Raw genomic sequence first — 15,848 nt, 5'->3', positions numbered from 1 at the left:
GGGAAGACGAGACGCGACGCGTCGAGACTGACCGAGTGGGAGTGGGAGTCCGAGAAGGAGAGCGAAGACCGAGATGGGAAGCCTAGTGGACTCGGTTATAATGCGATTAGTAGACTGCAAAAGGGGAGAGGAAAGGAGAGAGGAGGAGGTCGAGAATATGACGAGATGCGTGAGTGGGCGACGAACGTAAAACTAAAAGAAGAGCCGAGCTCGCTCACTCCTCTCAGATCCCACACCGCCTTAACCTCAAACTTCTCACATCCTGAGTGCTCACCGTCCCAACCTAAGCTCCTTCGAGGACGGGTTGGACCGAGACGCGGAGGCACGGAGGAGTCGTTGGTGAGGTGTGAAGCAAGAGAGGCCCGAAGAGCAGAAGGAGAAAGGAAGGAGTGGGTACAGAGAGGTGCAAGAGGTGAGATTGATTTTATAGGGCAGAGGGGCGGGGGGGGAGGGGAGAAGAGAAGCCGGAACGGAAGTGTTGAGGTCCTCTCCGACGCGAAGAAAAGGGAAGAGAAGTCGTCTCTCTTCTTCTTCTCCTTTTCTCTTCTTCTTCCAGCCTTCTCCCACTGACCAACAGAGGACACGGAGGCAGAAGCGAAGCCATCAGATAAAAGCTCAGATATAGATAAGTCACTGGTTAAAGGAGCAAAGGGAGGGAAGGAAGAAGAGGTCAGCCGAGAGAAAGGACGAGAGCTCGAGCAGACTCGAAGTTGAGAGGGAAGGGGATAATAAATGTGGATGAGGGAACTTACAGTACGGATAAGATAGGTTTGAAAGAGAAAAAACGATTCATGGCGATCCACTTGCTACAAAGGGAAACGAGGGAATGATCAGCGAACTGACTGACTTCTCGCTCGAGTTGGGGTAAGACGGAAAGAGAGGGCTCGACGAGAGCAGAGACGAATGCACTCACTTCGGCTGTACTACTCCTGAACATGAGCTCGAGCGTTATCCAGCTCCCAACGCAACGCTCGCTTCATTTGAACAAAGACCTCCCATCCGTTCGCCGGCGTGAGGATCGGAGAACTCATCCTCTGGTAGATGTTGTCGGCCATGACCTTGAAATCCGGCGGGTACCATAGAAGGCGAGGGGGAAGAGTAGCTCGGTAGGCTTCGATGGCTTCGAGAGGGACGGGGATGAGGTAGTTGTCGAGTCCGAAGGCGGAGGGATCGTCGGCGACCTCTTGAGGTCGGTGTCCCGACATCATCTGCTTGATCTTCTGAGGTCGAACCTTGTGCATGTTCCAGTAGAGTCGGAACTCATCCAGAGTCTGTTGAACGATGGGGAACCAAACCCAATGGAAGAGGTGCCTGGGAAGAAGAGAACGACGCGACGATCAGCGGGAAATTTCGTCGGAATTCGCACTAGAGGGGAGACGAGAAGAAGTTGGAGAGAGACTGACTGGTCGACTATATCCATCGAGTCCACATGGAAGTAGCCTTTCTCGATGTGAGATCGAATCAGCCGTCCAGAGTGGTTCCGCAAGAAGGACCAGGTTGCTTCGGACGTTGTGTTTCGAATTGACTTGACGAGCGAGGTGGGGGCGAAGATGTCGGTACTGAGGTGAGGAGCGAAGGTCGTTCTACGTGGTGAAGTAGACATATCGAGAGCGAAGGAAGACAGAAGAAGAGTCAGCGAGAAGACGAGAAAAGAGGGAAGCAGCGCGTCGACGAGGTCGCCTTTGAAGCGAAACTCACCTGAAGTAGATCTGAGCCTGACAAGCGACCACTGTCTCGGTTCCACAATCGAAGGTTTGTTGCATCGGCACTCCTAAGAGAGGGAAGAAGCGAAGTCAGACCAAATCGAGAGGTATTCAGCGAGAGACGACTGACTCACCTCCTGCTGCCGCGACCGCGTCCAAAAAGACATGCCCAACCTCGTTCTGATCCCTCACATCAGGAACCACCTGAAGGATCATGATGTAGCCCACCATCTTCTCTCGAAGACCGTAGATCGGCAATGAGCAGCCCCCCATCCGGAGAGCCTTCATCTCGAGCTTCTCGTGGCCGTCTCCGCTCCACTCGAAGTGAAAACCAGGACTCCTCAACGCCGGAACTCTCCGAATCCGACCTGATCCTGGGAAACGAGCGGACAAGCCGTCATGATCGTACTGCTCCAGGACCTCTCGAACGAAATCCCTGTAGCGAAAGCCCAAGGGAGGTGAAAGTGTGAGCTTTGCATCTTTCAGCCTCTTCCCCTCGCTTCCTATCGTAGATGATGAGATGGGAGTCCAAAACTTACTCAGAAACATACTCCTCTCGAGTGCTCATGATCTCTCTCACAGCCTTCACTCCTATGCCCCTTCCCTCCGTCTCTCCCAAAGGAAGACGGATGCCTCCTGGTCCCAATCCGGCGGCCTCGAGAACCATCTGAGTGACCTCCTCAACAGGTTTCCTGCTTGTTTTACGAGAGGATCCGACGTCGAACCGATTGCGAAGCTCGTTGAGAGTAGTGAGGCTGAAAAGAGAGGCAGATGGAGGCGTAAGAGGAGGAAAAGAGAGAGAGAAGGAGGAAGGAACGAGAGCGAGCTCACTCACCCAATCTCGAGCCCAAAGTCTCGTTTGAGACTCCGAAGAACAGTTTCCGCCGTCTGATGGAAGGATTGGTATCGATGAAGAGCAGGTCCAAGGATGTCGTCTGGTGGATCTGTAGAACATCGTGCCATGAGGGAGAGACGAACGGGAAGGAGGGAAGGGAGGAAAGGGGAGGAAGGAGAGAGGACGAGGAGGAAGATTGAGCAAGGTCAGCGAAGCGAAGTCAAAACCGAGACAGGAGAGAGGTGAGCTTACACTTCTTCTCGCCATGCTGATTCCGTCCGGCAGGGTTGTTGGGCATGCTCGAGGCAGAAGTAGAGGGTGAGGGGAGAAAGACGAAGGGAACCAGTGCAAGGGTTCGCCTCCTCTTGCTTCCTTCTTTGTTGCCGAACCCTTCCCGCGCCGTCGAATCGGTGGAATCGCTGAGGGAGCTTGAGGTTTATAGCTCGAGCGTCGATGTCTCGATGTTCGAAATCCTCTTGATCATATCTCAGTCGGAAAAGCTGGAAGAAGGCAAGGAAGCGGTTGGAGGGAGGAGTTGAGCTGAGCTCGACCAAAGTGCCTCGATCGCCAAAAAAAAAAATCGCAAGCCCCACAACAAAAAACACAATCTGAATCCTTCCTCGGCGTTCCCTGGAACCGTACTAGCCCTCCTCAAATATTAAATTCGTTTTCCTTGACGCTCCTTTTCGACCCCACACAGAGAAAGAAAAACGACACGGTCGTTCCTCGCCTTTTCTGCGTAGGATGCTCGTCTCGTTTGGGTTTCTCGCTTTTGGCCTGGGGCCTCCAGCTTTTCTCGCCCAAAGAGGCGAAAACGGGCGCGTCGATCGCTCGTTCAAAAAAAAAAACCGTTTCTCCAGGGAAATCCGTCCTCGACGAGAGATGTGGATCTGGCGTTCGTTTTTTGTTTTTGCCCTCTGAGACAACCCCGACGCGTGTCTCAGAGGGAGCAAAACGCTCTTTCCCCACACAAAAACGAGACGACTTTTGAAGCAAAACAATATTTGAGGAGGGCTACTGAGGAGAGAAAGGAAAATCAAAGAAACCGCCGAAGCGTCGTCGCAATCGTCCCTGGACTCCCGAGTGATTGATCAACGCATGGGCTCAAGGAAGCAGGGGATCGGGGTGAGAAGTAACTTCGTTCGATCTTGACAGACGACCGACCATGTTCACACTCAGGGCGGCGAGCTACATAACTCTGTTAGTTGGAGCTTCTGCCTACCTGCCACAATCGACCGAAGAAGAGCGATCTCGGGTCGCGTTCTCGTTTTCTCTCTCTCTCTTCTTTGGCCCTGCTCCGACTGTGTCTCCTTTTCAGCTTCATCAACTGGAATCATATCACCGTCTGTTTCAACGCGAGTGCCGGATTGAACGGGAAGGAGGGAGGAGGAAGGAAGGAAGAAAGAGTCGGCTCCTTGAGCGGTTCAGCTAGACTTCATCAGAAAGGTAAGCGAGGAGCTCTTTCCGGTCTGTAAAATCAAAGAGAGGCATGTGAGAAGACGCCTCCATGGATGAGAGAGAGAGGAAGAAAGCGGTTGATCGACGACGCGACGCGTCTTCAAAGAACCAACGAAGAATGACGTCGCGTCGCGTCGCGTCGCTTCTCTCGTCCTCGTCCTCGGCGGCTCCAAGCTCCAATCCGCATCTACCCCTCCCTGGTCTAGTGTACACCTCTAACCCCGAGGCTCAATGCCGTTTACAATCCAGACCTGGGACATGGTACCAGGGAGGATGAAAAGCCGAAAGCAGAAGGAGGGTCGGAGCAAGAAGGGAGACGACGAGAGAGTAAACGGACGTATAGATACAAATTATATGGGAAGTGGATGTACACGGGAGCAAGAAGAAAACGAGATAGAAGTTGCGAAAAGAGCGACGGAAGAGAAGAGATAGGGGTGAAGAGAAGAGATGGGGGGGAAGAGACAAGCTCAGGTCGAAGACGACGACTGAAAGGTCCCTGACCTCTTTGACCGCTGCATCGAAAGCTGCACGGATCCCCCGAACGACAGGATCTCGGCAGCGATGGATGGATGAGAGGTTGATCAGGGAGGGGAGCAAGGGATGCAGAGACGACGAGAAGGGAGGATGGACGAGAGAGAGAAAGAGAGAGAAAGAGAGAGAGAGAGAGAGAGTTGAGGGAGGAGGAGGAGAAGAGGAGAGAGAAGAATGAAACCGAAAGAAGGAGGAAAGGGAGAGGTGGGAGGAGAGGGGAGGGAAGTGACGTCGAGCGTCCGCTCTGCCTTCTCGACACCGATGCGCTTGCCCTCACGGAATCCGAAGTTTCGTAGAGACTGCATCTTTCCGAAACGACAGATGCTGGAGGAGGGGAAGACGAGGGAAGAAGGCATCGAAAGACGGGATGGGATGAGCGAGGGGAGGAAGGACGTTGGAAGAAGCGGTCGACCTCGCCCCGCTACTCTCAAGACGCGGGTAGAGAGAGAGAGGAGGATGGGGTAAAGACGAGATGGGAGAGAGAGAAGAGGAAGATTTGAAAGAAAAGAGGAGGAGGGAGGGAGGAAGGGGGAAACTCACTCAATGCTCGAGCTCAACACCTCGCTCCCTTCCCTCCTTCCCGCTTTAAACAGCCCTAGTCCTAACCCTAACCGTCGCATAGCGATTCCATCCTCAACCAGACCAAATCATCCAGGGGCCCTCGTACAACGACACGAACGAGCCATTGAGCGCCAGATGGGATTCCGAACGAACGAGGGATCGGACGAACGAACTTGAAAGGGTAGAAAGTAGTTTGGTAGGTTGACTACTATTCGGCTACCCTCCCGAGGGGAGAGAGTAAAAACTTCCCTTCGGGCGTGAGTTGGGAACCTATGTTGCTAATTCCCCTCCTCTCCCCCTCGAGAGGTTCCCAAACGAGATCCGAGACAAACGAAGAGAGCTAGAGTCTCGAAAAGCTCACTCTCGGGCCGTTCGGGTTGGAAACTCTTCTCGAGCTCGTTCGGGGAGAGATAGATGAAAATTTGACCGAGCGAGGAGAAATGGGAACCCTTCGAGCGAAAGAGCAAGAATCGAGACTGCGCTTCAAGGGGGAAGTCTACGAACGCGCTCAAACTCGCTCCTGGCTCGGAAGAAGGTGTAGTTATAGCTGGATAGGGCCTACTCGACTGTCTGCTCCATGTTTAGCCTCAATCTTTCGCGGTCGTCTCCTTTCGCGACGCGTCTCCGTCTCACCTTTGATCCCGTCAGGATTGATTTCACGCCTGGAGCCTTTCCACGTCGCTCATTCATTCTCTAGACACAGCACATCTCGACCGATTCGTACCTACACCCTGGTCGTCCCTGATGCTCCGACCTGGTTTCCCAGAGTAACCTTGACGACGGGACTTCAACCTCAACGTCGAGCGCAACATCGAGTTGATACCAACACCCACTCGTCCCCTCGTCTTCTTTCTTCGCCTCACAGCAGCTCTTTTGGAACAGAGCGAGACTTCTCTCCAGATCGGCACCTCCCAAACATCCATCGTCCCCATCTTTGCCCAATGGCCATGGCCTCGACCATCCTCTCTTCCTCCCCCTCCCCACTCTCCTCCTCTCCGACGTCCAATCTCGTGCCAACGGACCCAGAGGAGCTTCTTCGACGATGCACAGAACTCAGCTTCATCCTACATCATGCCCTCAGGCTTGATCCTCATCAAGGTTCTCCGGTGGGTCGTCGTTCTCGTTTGAGCAAGAGAAGGAAGGAACGTTGAGCTCACCTCTCCTCCCTTGTTGGCCTGACTACGCTTTCTGTAGGGCCACGGACTGAGCCGTACCATTCCTGCATACCTCGATGGAAACTCTGCTATCGAGCAACGTCTAAAGCTCGAGAAATCTGTTGTAGAGGAAGAGGTGAGCTCTCGCTCCTTCCCTCTCGATCGAACTAGGCCTCGTTCTGATCCCTCTCGCTTCTTTCGACCTAAGTCTTTTCTCCTGGATATCTCTCTTCCCGTTACTACTTCCCTCATCGGCTCTCTCGAGGCCTCCTTCGCCGAGGCTTTGGATCTCACCTCTGGCTTTCGACCCGTCAACGGCGGCGAGCTCAACGACGAGTCTCCGACGACAGCTCAGGACGTTCGAGATCAACGGGTTCTCAACTCAGAGCGGCGTTCAGAGCTGCTGGGTCTCCAGAAGGATATAGTCGAGCAGCAGGAGGCTTTGCAGCTCGTAAGTTTGGCCTTCTGGAGGAGCCGTCTCGAGCCCGTTTTCTGACCTTCGCGTCGTCTCCCTTTTTTTTCGTTCCCAGTCCCTCACCAACCTCCTCACCCTGCTCACCAAAACTCTTCAAACCTACCCACCCCTTCTCCACTCCCACCACCTCACACTCACTATCCCCAGCTTCCTCAAAGAGCTCTCTGTCATCCTTCTCAAGTTCTCCCTCCTCCCTCTTCGTTCCCGCGACAACCTCTCCAGATCCCACCCTCAACTCGACGCTTCCCTTTCCTCGCTCGAAGAGGCTCTGGAGAGGAGGATCAAGAGAGCCGCGAAGGAATCTGGGGTGCTGGAGAAGGAGCTGGAAGGGTACAAGAAGGCGTTTGGAGGAGAGAGGGAAGCAAAGAGGTTTGAAGGGCTGATGAAGGAGTTGGAGGAGATTGGAAGGGAGAGGAGTCAGGTGGAGAGGGACATCAAAAGGCTTGCGGGTGGAGTTACTAGGAGAGTCGTCTGAGATGATGGGGAGAGCAGGAGGCAGACAGGAGCTGGATGAGTTGGAGTGACGCGACGCGCTCGTTCGAGGGGTCGTGCACAGCTATTTACGATTTTACGACCTCTAACGGCAGCTTTTCCGTCTTTTCTCTCCATCCCCGATGAAAAACCGCACCAGCGAAGGAAGAAAAAGGTCAAAAGAGTTACGAAAGAATCGCATGCGTGTTCGCCACGACTTCGAAGCTCGCAAGGTTGAGCTTCGATTCTCTGTCCCCCATCACCTTCTCCTTCTCTCCCACTCTCCCCGTCTTCCCCATCCCTCCCCTTTCTCGCCTAGATGTCTCGCTCCTACGATCGTGGTACGTCCTAGCTGCTCTATAATCTCCAAGGAAGGACGATGGAGGAGGAACAGAGCTCGGACGAAGGGCCATCTCGGTTTCTCCACGTCTCCTCCTTCCTTCCCCCTTGTTCTTTCGTTGCTCGTTTGTTCAAGCCTGGATGCTGACTTCTTTCCACGCTCTGCTCAATAGCCCTGACTGTCTTCTCTCCCGATGGACATGTAAGTAGGAGATCTGCTTCCTTCGTCTTGTCGTGGAGCTCGTTCGTTGGAACTCGAAGCTGACTCTCCTTCTCCTTCCTTTGGTTTCCTCCCTCTCTTCAGCTCTTCCAAGTCAGCCCTCGACCACCGTCTCGCACTTTCTATGTAACAACCTGATCCATCTCCTCTTCTCTTTCAGGTCGATTACGCTCTCGAAGCCGTGGCCAAAGGAACAGCAGCTGTTCGTTCTCCTCGCTTCCTTCCCTTCCGTCGCCTCAAGCCCTCCTCCTTGAGTCTGACCTCCTTCTCCTTTCGTTCTTGCAGGTCGGAGTCAAATCGAATTCCTGCGTCGTTCTCGGAGTAGAGAAGAAGACCGCTCTTCAGCTTCAGGATCCCAGAACCGTTCGAAAGGTGGCCATGCTGGACGATCACGTTTGTCTCGCCTTCGCTGGTGAGCTCAACCTCCTTCCCTTCCTTCCCTCCCTTCGTTGCTCGCTGTCCATTCCTTCTCGTTCTCCGAAGCTCACTTTCTACTTTCGTCCCCGTTCTATAGGTCTCACTGCCGACGGACGAATCATCATCGACAAGGGACGAGTCGAGTGCCAGTCTCATCGCTTGACCGTCGAGGATCCCGTCAGCGTCGAGTTCATCACTCGGTACATCGCAGCTCACAAGCAGGTCAGTCTCCCCTCGTATCTCTCTTTCTCAGAGCTCACGAGCTCACCTCGTCTTCTGCTGTCGTCGTTCATCCCTTGCAGCGATACACTCAATCTGGAGGAGTTCGTCCATTCGGAATCTCGTGCCTCATCATGGGCTTCGATCCCAACGACCAGACGCCTCGTCTCTACCTCACCGAACCCTCTGGAATCTACTCTGCTTGGAAGGTAAGTCTTGATACGTTGATCCACGTTTCTTCGGTCTCCTCCCGACCTTCCTTCTTCCAGGAGACGAATCAGGGTTGCTCGAGACTCGAAGAACGCGAGCTCACCTCTTCCCTCCTTCGCTTCTTTCCTCCCTCCCTCCCTCTTCCTTGCACCCTTCCATCACCGCCTTGCGTCTCCTTCCTAACACACTTCCGCTCTTAATCTCCATCGCTCATCTTCGTCTCACCTCAATCTTCACAAGGCCAACGCCATCGGACGATCCTCGAAAACGGTTCGAGAGTTCCTCGAGAAGAACCACCGAGACGATCTCACTCGAGACGAGACCATCAAACTCGCCATCAAGTCGCTGCTGGAGGTTGTGCAGACGGGAGCCAAGAACATAGAAATTTCGTACGTCTGCGCGCTCCCCCATTGCTCCTTCACACCTTTCCTTCTTCGACGCGTTCCCTCTCGGAACGAGCTGCTGACCTCACCGGTCCCTCTCGTTTTCTTCGTCATTCACAGGGTGATGGACGGATTCAACAAGATCCAGGTAAGTCCTTTCCTCCCATCTTCTGGAGTCTGGCGGGCGTCTCGTTCTTTCTCTCTCTTCCTTCCTCGACTCGTCGCTCTCCTTCCTCGATCTGTTCACTGACCCTCTTCCCTCCTCCCCTTTGCATTTGACCTGCATCCATAGAACCTCACCCTTTCCGAGATCGAGGTTATCGTCGCCGAGATCGAGAAGGAGAAGGAGGCCGAGGCGGAGAGGAAGAAGACGAGGGTTCAGGCCACGGCTGCGAGTGCTCAGGCTATGATCAGTGCGGAAGCGCCTAGTTCATAGGGAGGGAAATACGAGTTACGATTAATGAGCTCGGTTCCGATCACATCTGCTGGGAGGGCTGTGGAGAGAGAGAGGGAGAGGGAGGGAGAGGGAGGGCAGGGACGCGTCGTCGTCGTTGATTTGTTCGCAAGAGTTGAGGCAGAACATGGTGAGAGCGGGCTACGAGAGCACAGTTCTAACATGTCTACGATGTTGCCGGCTCATGGTTTGAAGGGGAGGAGGAAGAAGAAGCAGAGATCAAAGGTTCAGCTCGGTCAGAAGAACGACGACGTCCGTCTTTCTTTCCCTTCCCTTGAACTCGCTTCGAAGTGAAGTCGTTCGTCGCATGAGAGGACTACTTCAGTCAGCTACCCTCTCGACGAATGCTGCTAGGGTTCCTCAGTAAACTCGAGCTCGCGAGACTTCCTCTTGAGCTCAAGTTCGGTCTGAGTCGTCCTTCCGAATCCCTTCAACTTCCTGCTCTGCCACCCCCAGCTCCACTCTTTCTCCCAACCACCACACTGGAATCGAAAAAAGCGGCCTCCTTAGCCGACATGCTTATCGACTCCACTATTGATCCTCCTATCCGCTCTCGTCTCTACGTGATTTGGATCCTCTCCTGGAATGCTCAGCCCGTGAGCTCCCAGGAATCCTCTCTCTCTCGTCTTTTGAAGCTCCCACTGGTTCGACGACAGGTTGGACCAGATCACAGCACCGAGGACGAAAACCACTGTGAAGAGAGGGTGCGAAGAAGAGGCGGAAGGGAGGGAAGGTGAGCTTCGAGCTCGCCAGACTTTTGGAAGGAAAGGCGAGATGAATTGGGGACGAACTTCCAAAGGCTGATAACGGCATCACCACGCTCTGTAACAAGATCGAGTTGGCAGCGTCAGGAGCGGTCTCGAACGGAGCTGGGGACGACGAGACTGACCTTTGGTTGAAAGAGCTGGATTCAAGAGGAAATCGAGAGCAGAAGGTGTCAGAAGGTTGAGCTCGACGTTCTCTCCTTCCCTCTCGTTGAGACTCACTTTTCCAGCAGGCACTTCAGGACGGATGGGTTGAGGGTGAGCGAGAGCGGTATGTTTAGGCAGCGGCGTTGGCACTGAGCTTGACGAAGAAGGACGAGTGGGAGGGGAAGACATGATCGGCGTTGGAGGGAAGGGAGGCAGAGGACGAACGAAGGGCGAGGTCGGGTCGGCCATCTCCTTGGCTGATGAAGTGATCGGATGCCTTTTTTTTTGGTTCTGAGAAGGTTTGAAGAAGTAGAAGCTCGATCTGGGAGTCTGATCGGAGAGTTTGCGAGAGAGAGAGAGGTGAAAATCTGGAGGAAGGAGAACTGCAAGCTCGGCTGTTCTCCTCGACAAAATCGTCGGCTCAAAGTTTCGCGGCGTTCTCTTTTCTGCTCCAGTGGGTATACAGGTGAAGGTGAAGCATGGGAGAGAAATAAATGTGCAACGTACGGACTACGAGGAGACAAGGGGGTGGCAGTAGGTCGACGATTCGGGAGGAGGGACACGGCGACGCGTCGAGCTCGTTTTCGTCTTCCTCAGAACCGAACGAGATCAAGTCGTTAACATCATCGCCATTCCTCGTAATCTAGGTCGTTCCCATCTCCAACAGCGCATCGATCGACGACGGGAGATCCCCTTGCTTCGTATCCAAGATCAACGAAGCCAGATCGGCGTCGAGGTTGGGGAAGATTTGGGAGAGGGTTTGTCTGATGGAGAAACGAAGAGCGAAGGAAGGAGTCAGCAACGCTTTGATAGAAGAGACGACGGAAAGGAAGATGACTCACAAGCTTGCGTCCCTGTGGCCAAGGAGGTCGAAAGAAAGGGAGGAAGGAGAAGAGGACGCATCGGTCAGCTCGACCTTCGAGGAGTAAGAAGGCGGAAGAGACAACGAACCTAGCCAGCTCGTCCCTCTTATCCAACTCAACCTGCAACCTCTCGAAATCAATCTCTCCTTCCTCCTCCTCCCCTCCCAACCCCGGCGGTGGTTCCCTCCAAGGCTGCACGCCAGGAGCCGTCTCTCCTCTCCACGTTCCCTGGTTCTGGTTTCCCTGCTGCTGCTGCTGAGGGTAGTACTGCTGTTGATCGTTGCTGGTAGGTGGCAGACCGATGAAACTCCTAGGTCTCGGACTCCTTCTCCTCGCCTCGTACGCGTACGGCACTCCTCCGCCAGGTCCCAATCCTCCTCCTCCCTCGTGTCCGTGACCGTGAGAGTCTCCTCCGATACGATAAGATCCCGAAGGAGGGTCAGCGGGTCCGTCAAGGGCGTCGCTGAAGATCTTTCCGATCGCGTTGAGGGGTCTCGAGACGGCTTCTCCTGTTCGAAGGAAGAAGCGTTCCATGTTTTGGAGGGAGGAAGAAGCGGTGGAGGAGATAGGGAGAGCTGGTTCTTCTCCTGTGTCGGTGTGGGAGAAGGGTTGGAGGGTTGAGGGGTGTTGAGAGGATGGAGAGGCGGAGTGGGTTGGAGGAGTTGGCGGGGGGAGAAGGGAGATGGAGTGGGAGACTTGGCTGTTGAGTTGAACGAGAAGAACGAAGAAAGGGTGAGTTGAAGGAGAGGACGGATAGAGGAAGGAGGTAAAAGAGACTGACGCGTCAAACTCCTCCTTCGTTATGTTTGAGAGAGACGAGTGATCCATGGCTTCGATGAAGGTGATGGAACCCATCTGTCGAAACAAAGGCGGTCAAGTCGTTTCTTCGAGCTCAGGCCAAAAGCACGGATCAGGAAGGGACTCACGAGAGAAGAAAGATAATACCCAGCCTCGGACTGAAGCTTCGAAGCACTCCGAAATCGATTGATGTATCTGAGAGGGATCGAAACGACGCGCCGAGGTTAGCATTCTTTCAACGACCTCTCGGGAGGTGCGATCTGGAGAGGATAGCTCACTCGACGTTCGAAATCAAGTGTTCAGGGTTCGACTTGAGCACGACAAAGATGAGGATGGGTATGAACGCGTCGGCTCCTCCTTGAGATCCTTTGGCTCCTGCGAGGTGTCGCATCAGACCTGTTCACGACGAAAGAACGAGGCACGATCAGAACTCAGGTCGGAAGAGGATGGCACCGTTCGGGACCTACCGAAGATAACCTTGCAGCAGTTGAGGATACAGATGAGCTTGTCTCTTGGAGCCTGAAACGAACGAACGAGCAAGAAAGAACGACGGTCAGCCCGACTGACGCGTGAGAGGGACCGAATTCGTTTGAACCGCACTGACCTTGTAGTGGTTGATCTTCAAAAGCTCCGACCCAGCAAAGTCCAAGAACCCCTGCACACCTTTCCCTTCCTCGTTTCTACTCTTGCTCGATCCTCCTCTCCGACTCGCAGCAACCGCCTCTCCACTCTGCTTCGTCTCCTCCACGTCGGCTCCCTCGCCCTCTTCTGCCTCCTCCTTCTTCTCTCCCTCGACCACGACTGACTCCTCCTCCTCCTCGTCCGGATCATGATCAATGACATCGAGATGCCTCCCCTCGACCCATCCGAACAGCCGTATGCGTTGACGAAGAACAGCGTCTCGTTCGAGGTCGTCGGTGGTGATAGGCGAGGACGGGTTCATGAGAGCGATTTGAGGAGTGAATGTGCTGGGAGAAGACGAACCAACGGAACGAGAGTTAGCTTGAGCTTCCGACACTAGAGAGGGAAGATCAAGAGACGCACAAGGGGTAGAGACGCTAGATCCGAGCCCAAAGAGAGACAAGCGAAGGTGAGCTCGAGCGAAACGAGAGGAAGGAGACGAGTTGAGCTCACGTTCATGACCAGCTTCTCCATGCAATCCAACGAGTTCTCGAACTCAACCTCGGAGTGAGACTTCCAAGGCTCGCATTCCTTCATTCGAGCAGAGATGAACTTGTAGACGACCAAACAAGAGCAAGTGAGCTCGAGATGGCCTGGGAGTCGAGCTCGAGCTTGATGAAAGGGAAACGTCGGACTGACCTTGAGAAAATCGTGTACAAGCTTGATCATCTCGTTCATGGTGAAGGTCTTCTTGGCGAAGTTGGTGAGGAAGCTGTATATCCCGAGGGACGAAAGGAAAGGACGAAGAAGTGAGCTCGGACGACCAAGCTGAAACGAAGGAAGGAGAGGAGGAGCGACGACGAACCTCTTCAGGTACTTTGCCACCGGTTCAGCCGAGCGAGATTTGAGTTGTTCGAGGAACTATGGACGAGCATGTGAAGTCCGTTGTCAGCTTCGAGTGAGGGAGAGGGGGCAGGGAGGAGCGAGGCGTGTTCTGACTCTTGGGAAGTCGAACGAGGTCGCTTGTTGGTCCTTCTTCTTGTTCGCTCCTCCTCCTCCTCCTTGTTGAACTCTGCCAGTATCTGAGCCTTCTCCTTCACTCCCCTGAGTGCTCCCTGCTCCTTCTCCTTCTACTCTAGGTCTTCTCTTGAACGAAGCAGCTATCGAGCTCAGCATTCCACCTGGAGCCTCTCCTCGTTCAGGACTTGATTTCGGAGGTGGGACCGGACCTCGAGACGAGCTGGAAGGTTTGGAAGAAGAAGGCGGTGGAGGAGGAGGTGGCGATTGAGGAGGAGGAGGTGGTGGAGGTGTTGCTGCTTCCAGAGGATCGAACTCGGAGAGGAAGAGGGGAGTGTTGGTCGTCGATCTCGCACGAGAGGAAGGACTGGGAGAGGTCGGAGTGTTGCCCCAGTCGGAAGGAATCTCGATAGTGTGCTCGGTCATCCCTACAAGCAGTCAAGAATTCGGAGAAAGGAAAAGAAAGGGAGGAGGGTGGGTGGACGCTGGCTGGTCGTTGGAGGAAGGAAGGAAGGAAGCGTGTGAGCTCTCCAGGAGGTGAGGCGTCGCTAGTGCTGGCGGCCTCGTCTTTTCGTTCGTTTCACCGTTCGTTTTCCTTTCCTTGAGTTAGAGGTAGTACCTCGAGGGAGAGACTCAAGTGGGAAAGTTCGGAAGCGTAATACGTCCGTCTCAAAGAAAGGGAGGAAGGCGGAGAAGATCGCGTCGCGAGGGAGACTCAAGTCGATTCAGAGATTGGAAGCGGAAGCGCTCCGACTTTTTCGTATGTCACGGCCACTAGGAAAGAGTGGGAGTGATTGAAGAGTACATCGATGTAGCGGTCGCAAGAAACTAATGCAGTCGAAGGGACGACGACGAGAACGGGCAGGCTGAGACGACGCGATTTACTTCTCCTCAGCAACAGCAGTCGATGTCGTGCTCGGTCTGTCACAGGAAGATGAGATGTTCGGTTTAGCTTGAAACGTGAGGGAAGCCGAGTCGAAGAATCAGACACACGAGAGTCGACCAGCGTGTCCATCTGTCTTCGACCTGTGTCTCGACGCGACGAAGACGAAAAGACAAGCGACAAAGTGAGCTCTCCGAGAACGAGAACGGTCAGGAGGGCAATCGGGGGAGAAAAAGAGAAAAGGCCCATTGAGCTCGACGATTTGACTCACTCTCGTTGAGTAGGAGATATGAGCAACGCTGTCTCGGTGTGGCGAAGATATGAGGCGAACTCAAGCAAGCTGTATAAGTGTTGTGCATCAGCTAAAGCGAGCCTCGAAGGACGGGAAGAGGAGAAGAACGGACTCGGCTCCCTGCGCTCTGGCCAGGTCCTGGAGGTACGTTCGATACTTCTGAGGATACCGCTGGCTGATGAAGATGTCGACGTTCTTGAGAGGTCCAGGATTTGATCCAGAGAGAACAGGGTGGGGGAAGTGGAGGAGGTTCTGCGAAGAAGAAGGAAAGTAAGCGACGGGGAACCAAACGTCGAAGAGAAGACTTACGGATCGGACGTCGATGATCTCTGTGATGGAAGTGTTGAGATGAGCGAAGAAGTGATTTAGAGAGCCAAGAATCACCTTCTTGGGCTGTCCGAGTCCCTGGAGAGTCCGGAAGAAGGAGAAGAGGTCAGCTCGAGATCCAGACGACGCGACGAGAACGGAGAGGCAAACTCACGTAGGCATACGTCTTTCCCTTTCTTGTTCCAACAACGATCCAATCTGCTCTCTCTACTCGAGAAGCGATCGTTCCACCCAGCCTTCGAGCGATCTCCATCGAGGCGAGAACGAGCTGAGGATGTCCTCCTGCAGGCCGATCCGTCGACGAACGGGGCTGAGCGAAGAAGATCGACCGACCTCGAAAGATCTGGTTGGCTGCGGGAGGTAGAGATGCTGGTAGAGTTGAGAAGACCACTCCTACTGATTGGAATAGCCTGGGGTTGGGAGGATTCCACGCTCCGTAGCCGTGGCCTCTTGTAAGGTCGAGCGGAAGCAAGCGGGCTCGAAAGCTCAGTGGCGTTGAGAGGATGGGTTTCCTGGAGTCGGAAGAGGTCGAGAGGAAGAAGGAATCCGTGCGAGATGGAGGAAGAAATCCTGGGATGGGAACGGAACAAAGACGGAGAGAAGCGTCAGTCGCGTCAAAATGCGTCGGGAATCGAAGAACTCACCAGAAAGGGTGAACATACGCCGTTGACTCGAACGGATATCCGTGCCGATTTGTGATCTGGAT

At 54.2% G+C, this 15,848-nt stretch overlaps 6 protein-coding genes across 6 annotated transcripts; 2 read left to right on the top strand and 4 right to left on the bottom strand.

The window, feature by feature from the left end:
• Nucleotides 1–583: 583 nt before the first annotated feature.
• Nucleotides 584–3,054, bottom strand: BDY24DRAFT_350095 (uncharacterized protein). The gene is made up of 9 exons (XM_076637692.1): nt 2,791–3,054; nt 2,539–2,647; nt 2,243–2,458; nt 1,838–2,139; nt 1,699–1,771; nt 1,404–1,583; nt 914–1,311; nt 753–806; nt 584–633 (listed from the first exon to the last, which is right to left on the bottom strand). Exons 1-7 carry the CDS (start codon nt 2,834–2,836, stop codon nt 924–926), a joined length of 1,314 nt encoding a protein of 437 aa, XP_076498110.1. The 5' UTR covers nt 2,837–3,054; the 3' UTR covers nt 584–633; nt 753–806; nt 914–923.
• Nucleotides 3,055–5,918: 2,864 nt separating this feature from the next.
• Nucleotides 5,919–7,293, top strand: BDY24DRAFT_385133 (uncharacterized protein). The gene is made up of 4 exons (XM_076639916.1): nt 5,919–6,194; nt 6,283–6,378; nt 6,451–6,693; nt 6,773–7,293. The coding sequence occupies exons 1-4, from the start codon at nt 6,030–6,032 to the stop codon at nt 7,190–7,192; spliced, it is 924 nt and encodes a 307-aa protein (XP_076498109.1). The 5' UTR covers nt 5,919–6,029; the 3' UTR covers nt 7,193–7,293.
• Nucleotides 7,294–7,428: 135 nt separating this feature from the next.
• PRE6 (proteasome core particle subunit alpha 4) lies at nt 7,429–9,460 on the top strand. Its single transcript, XM_076639915.1, has 9 exons — nt 7,429–7,529; nt 7,701–7,729; nt 7,899–7,949; nt 8,033–8,159; nt 8,262–8,386; nt 8,467–8,592; nt 8,834–8,982; nt 9,097–9,124; nt 9,269–9,460. Exons 1-9 carry the CDS (start codon nt 7,508–7,510, stop codon nt 9,410–9,412), a joined length of 801 nt encoding a protein of 266 aa, XP_076498108.1. The 5' UTR covers nt 7,429–7,507; the 3' UTR covers nt 9,413–9,460.
• A 476-nt stretch (nt 9,461–9,936) lies between these two features.
• BDY24DRAFT_414134 (uncharacterized protein) lies at nt 9,937–10,530 on the bottom strand (the record flags this gene model as incomplete). Its single annotated transcript, XM_076643272.1, has 4 exons — nt 9,937–10,121; nt 10,222–10,252; nt 10,320–10,334; nt 10,417–10,530. The coding sequence occupies 4 exons, from the start codon at nt 10,528–10,530 to the stop codon at nt 9,937–9,939; spliced, it is 345 nt and encodes a 114-aa protein (XP_076498107.1).
• A 454-nt stretch (nt 10,531–10,984) lies between these two features.
• Nucleotides 10,985–14,066, bottom strand: VPS9 (guanine nucleotide exchange factor VPS9; the record flags this gene model as incomplete). The annotated part of the gene is made up of 13 exons (XM_076643271.1): nt 10,985–11,105; nt 11,184–11,195; nt 11,293–11,904; nt 11,986–12,059; nt 12,131–12,197; nt 12,281–12,398; nt 12,470–12,521; nt 12,607–12,970; nt 13,047–13,060; nt 13,137–13,235; nt 13,323–13,395; nt 13,489–13,544; nt 13,623–14,066. 13 exons carry the CDS (start codon nt 14,064–14,066, stop codon nt 10,985–10,987), a joined length of 2,106 nt encoding a protein of 701 aa, XP_076498106.1.
• A 455-nt stretch (nt 14,067–14,521) lies between these two features.
• On the bottom strand, nt 14,522–15,802 carry BDY24DRAFT_414132 (uncharacterized protein; the record flags this gene model as incomplete). Its single annotated transcript, XM_076643270.1, has 7 exons — nt 14,522–14,561; nt 14,634–14,672; nt 14,795–14,863; nt 14,928–15,067; nt 15,125–15,220; nt 15,297–15,712; nt 15,787–15,802. 7 exons carry the CDS (start codon nt 15,800–15,802, stop codon nt 14,522–14,524), a joined length of 816 nt encoding a protein of 271 aa, XP_076498105.1.
• Between the last annotated feature and the right edge of the window lie 46 nt (nt 15,803–15,848).

The sequence above is a fragment of the Mrakia frigida genome (assembly GCF_051309035.1).
Source record: "Mrakia frigida strain ATCC 22029 unplaced genomic scaffold BDY24scaffold_10, whole genome shotgun sequence".
Taxonomy (NCBI): domain Eukaryota; kingdom Fungi; phylum Basidiomycota; class Tremellomycetes; order Cystofilobasidiales; family Mrakiaceae; genus Mrakia; species Mrakia frigida.
Note: the sequence above shows the minus strand (reverse complement) of the source record. Positions and strands in the feature narration are given on the sequence as shown.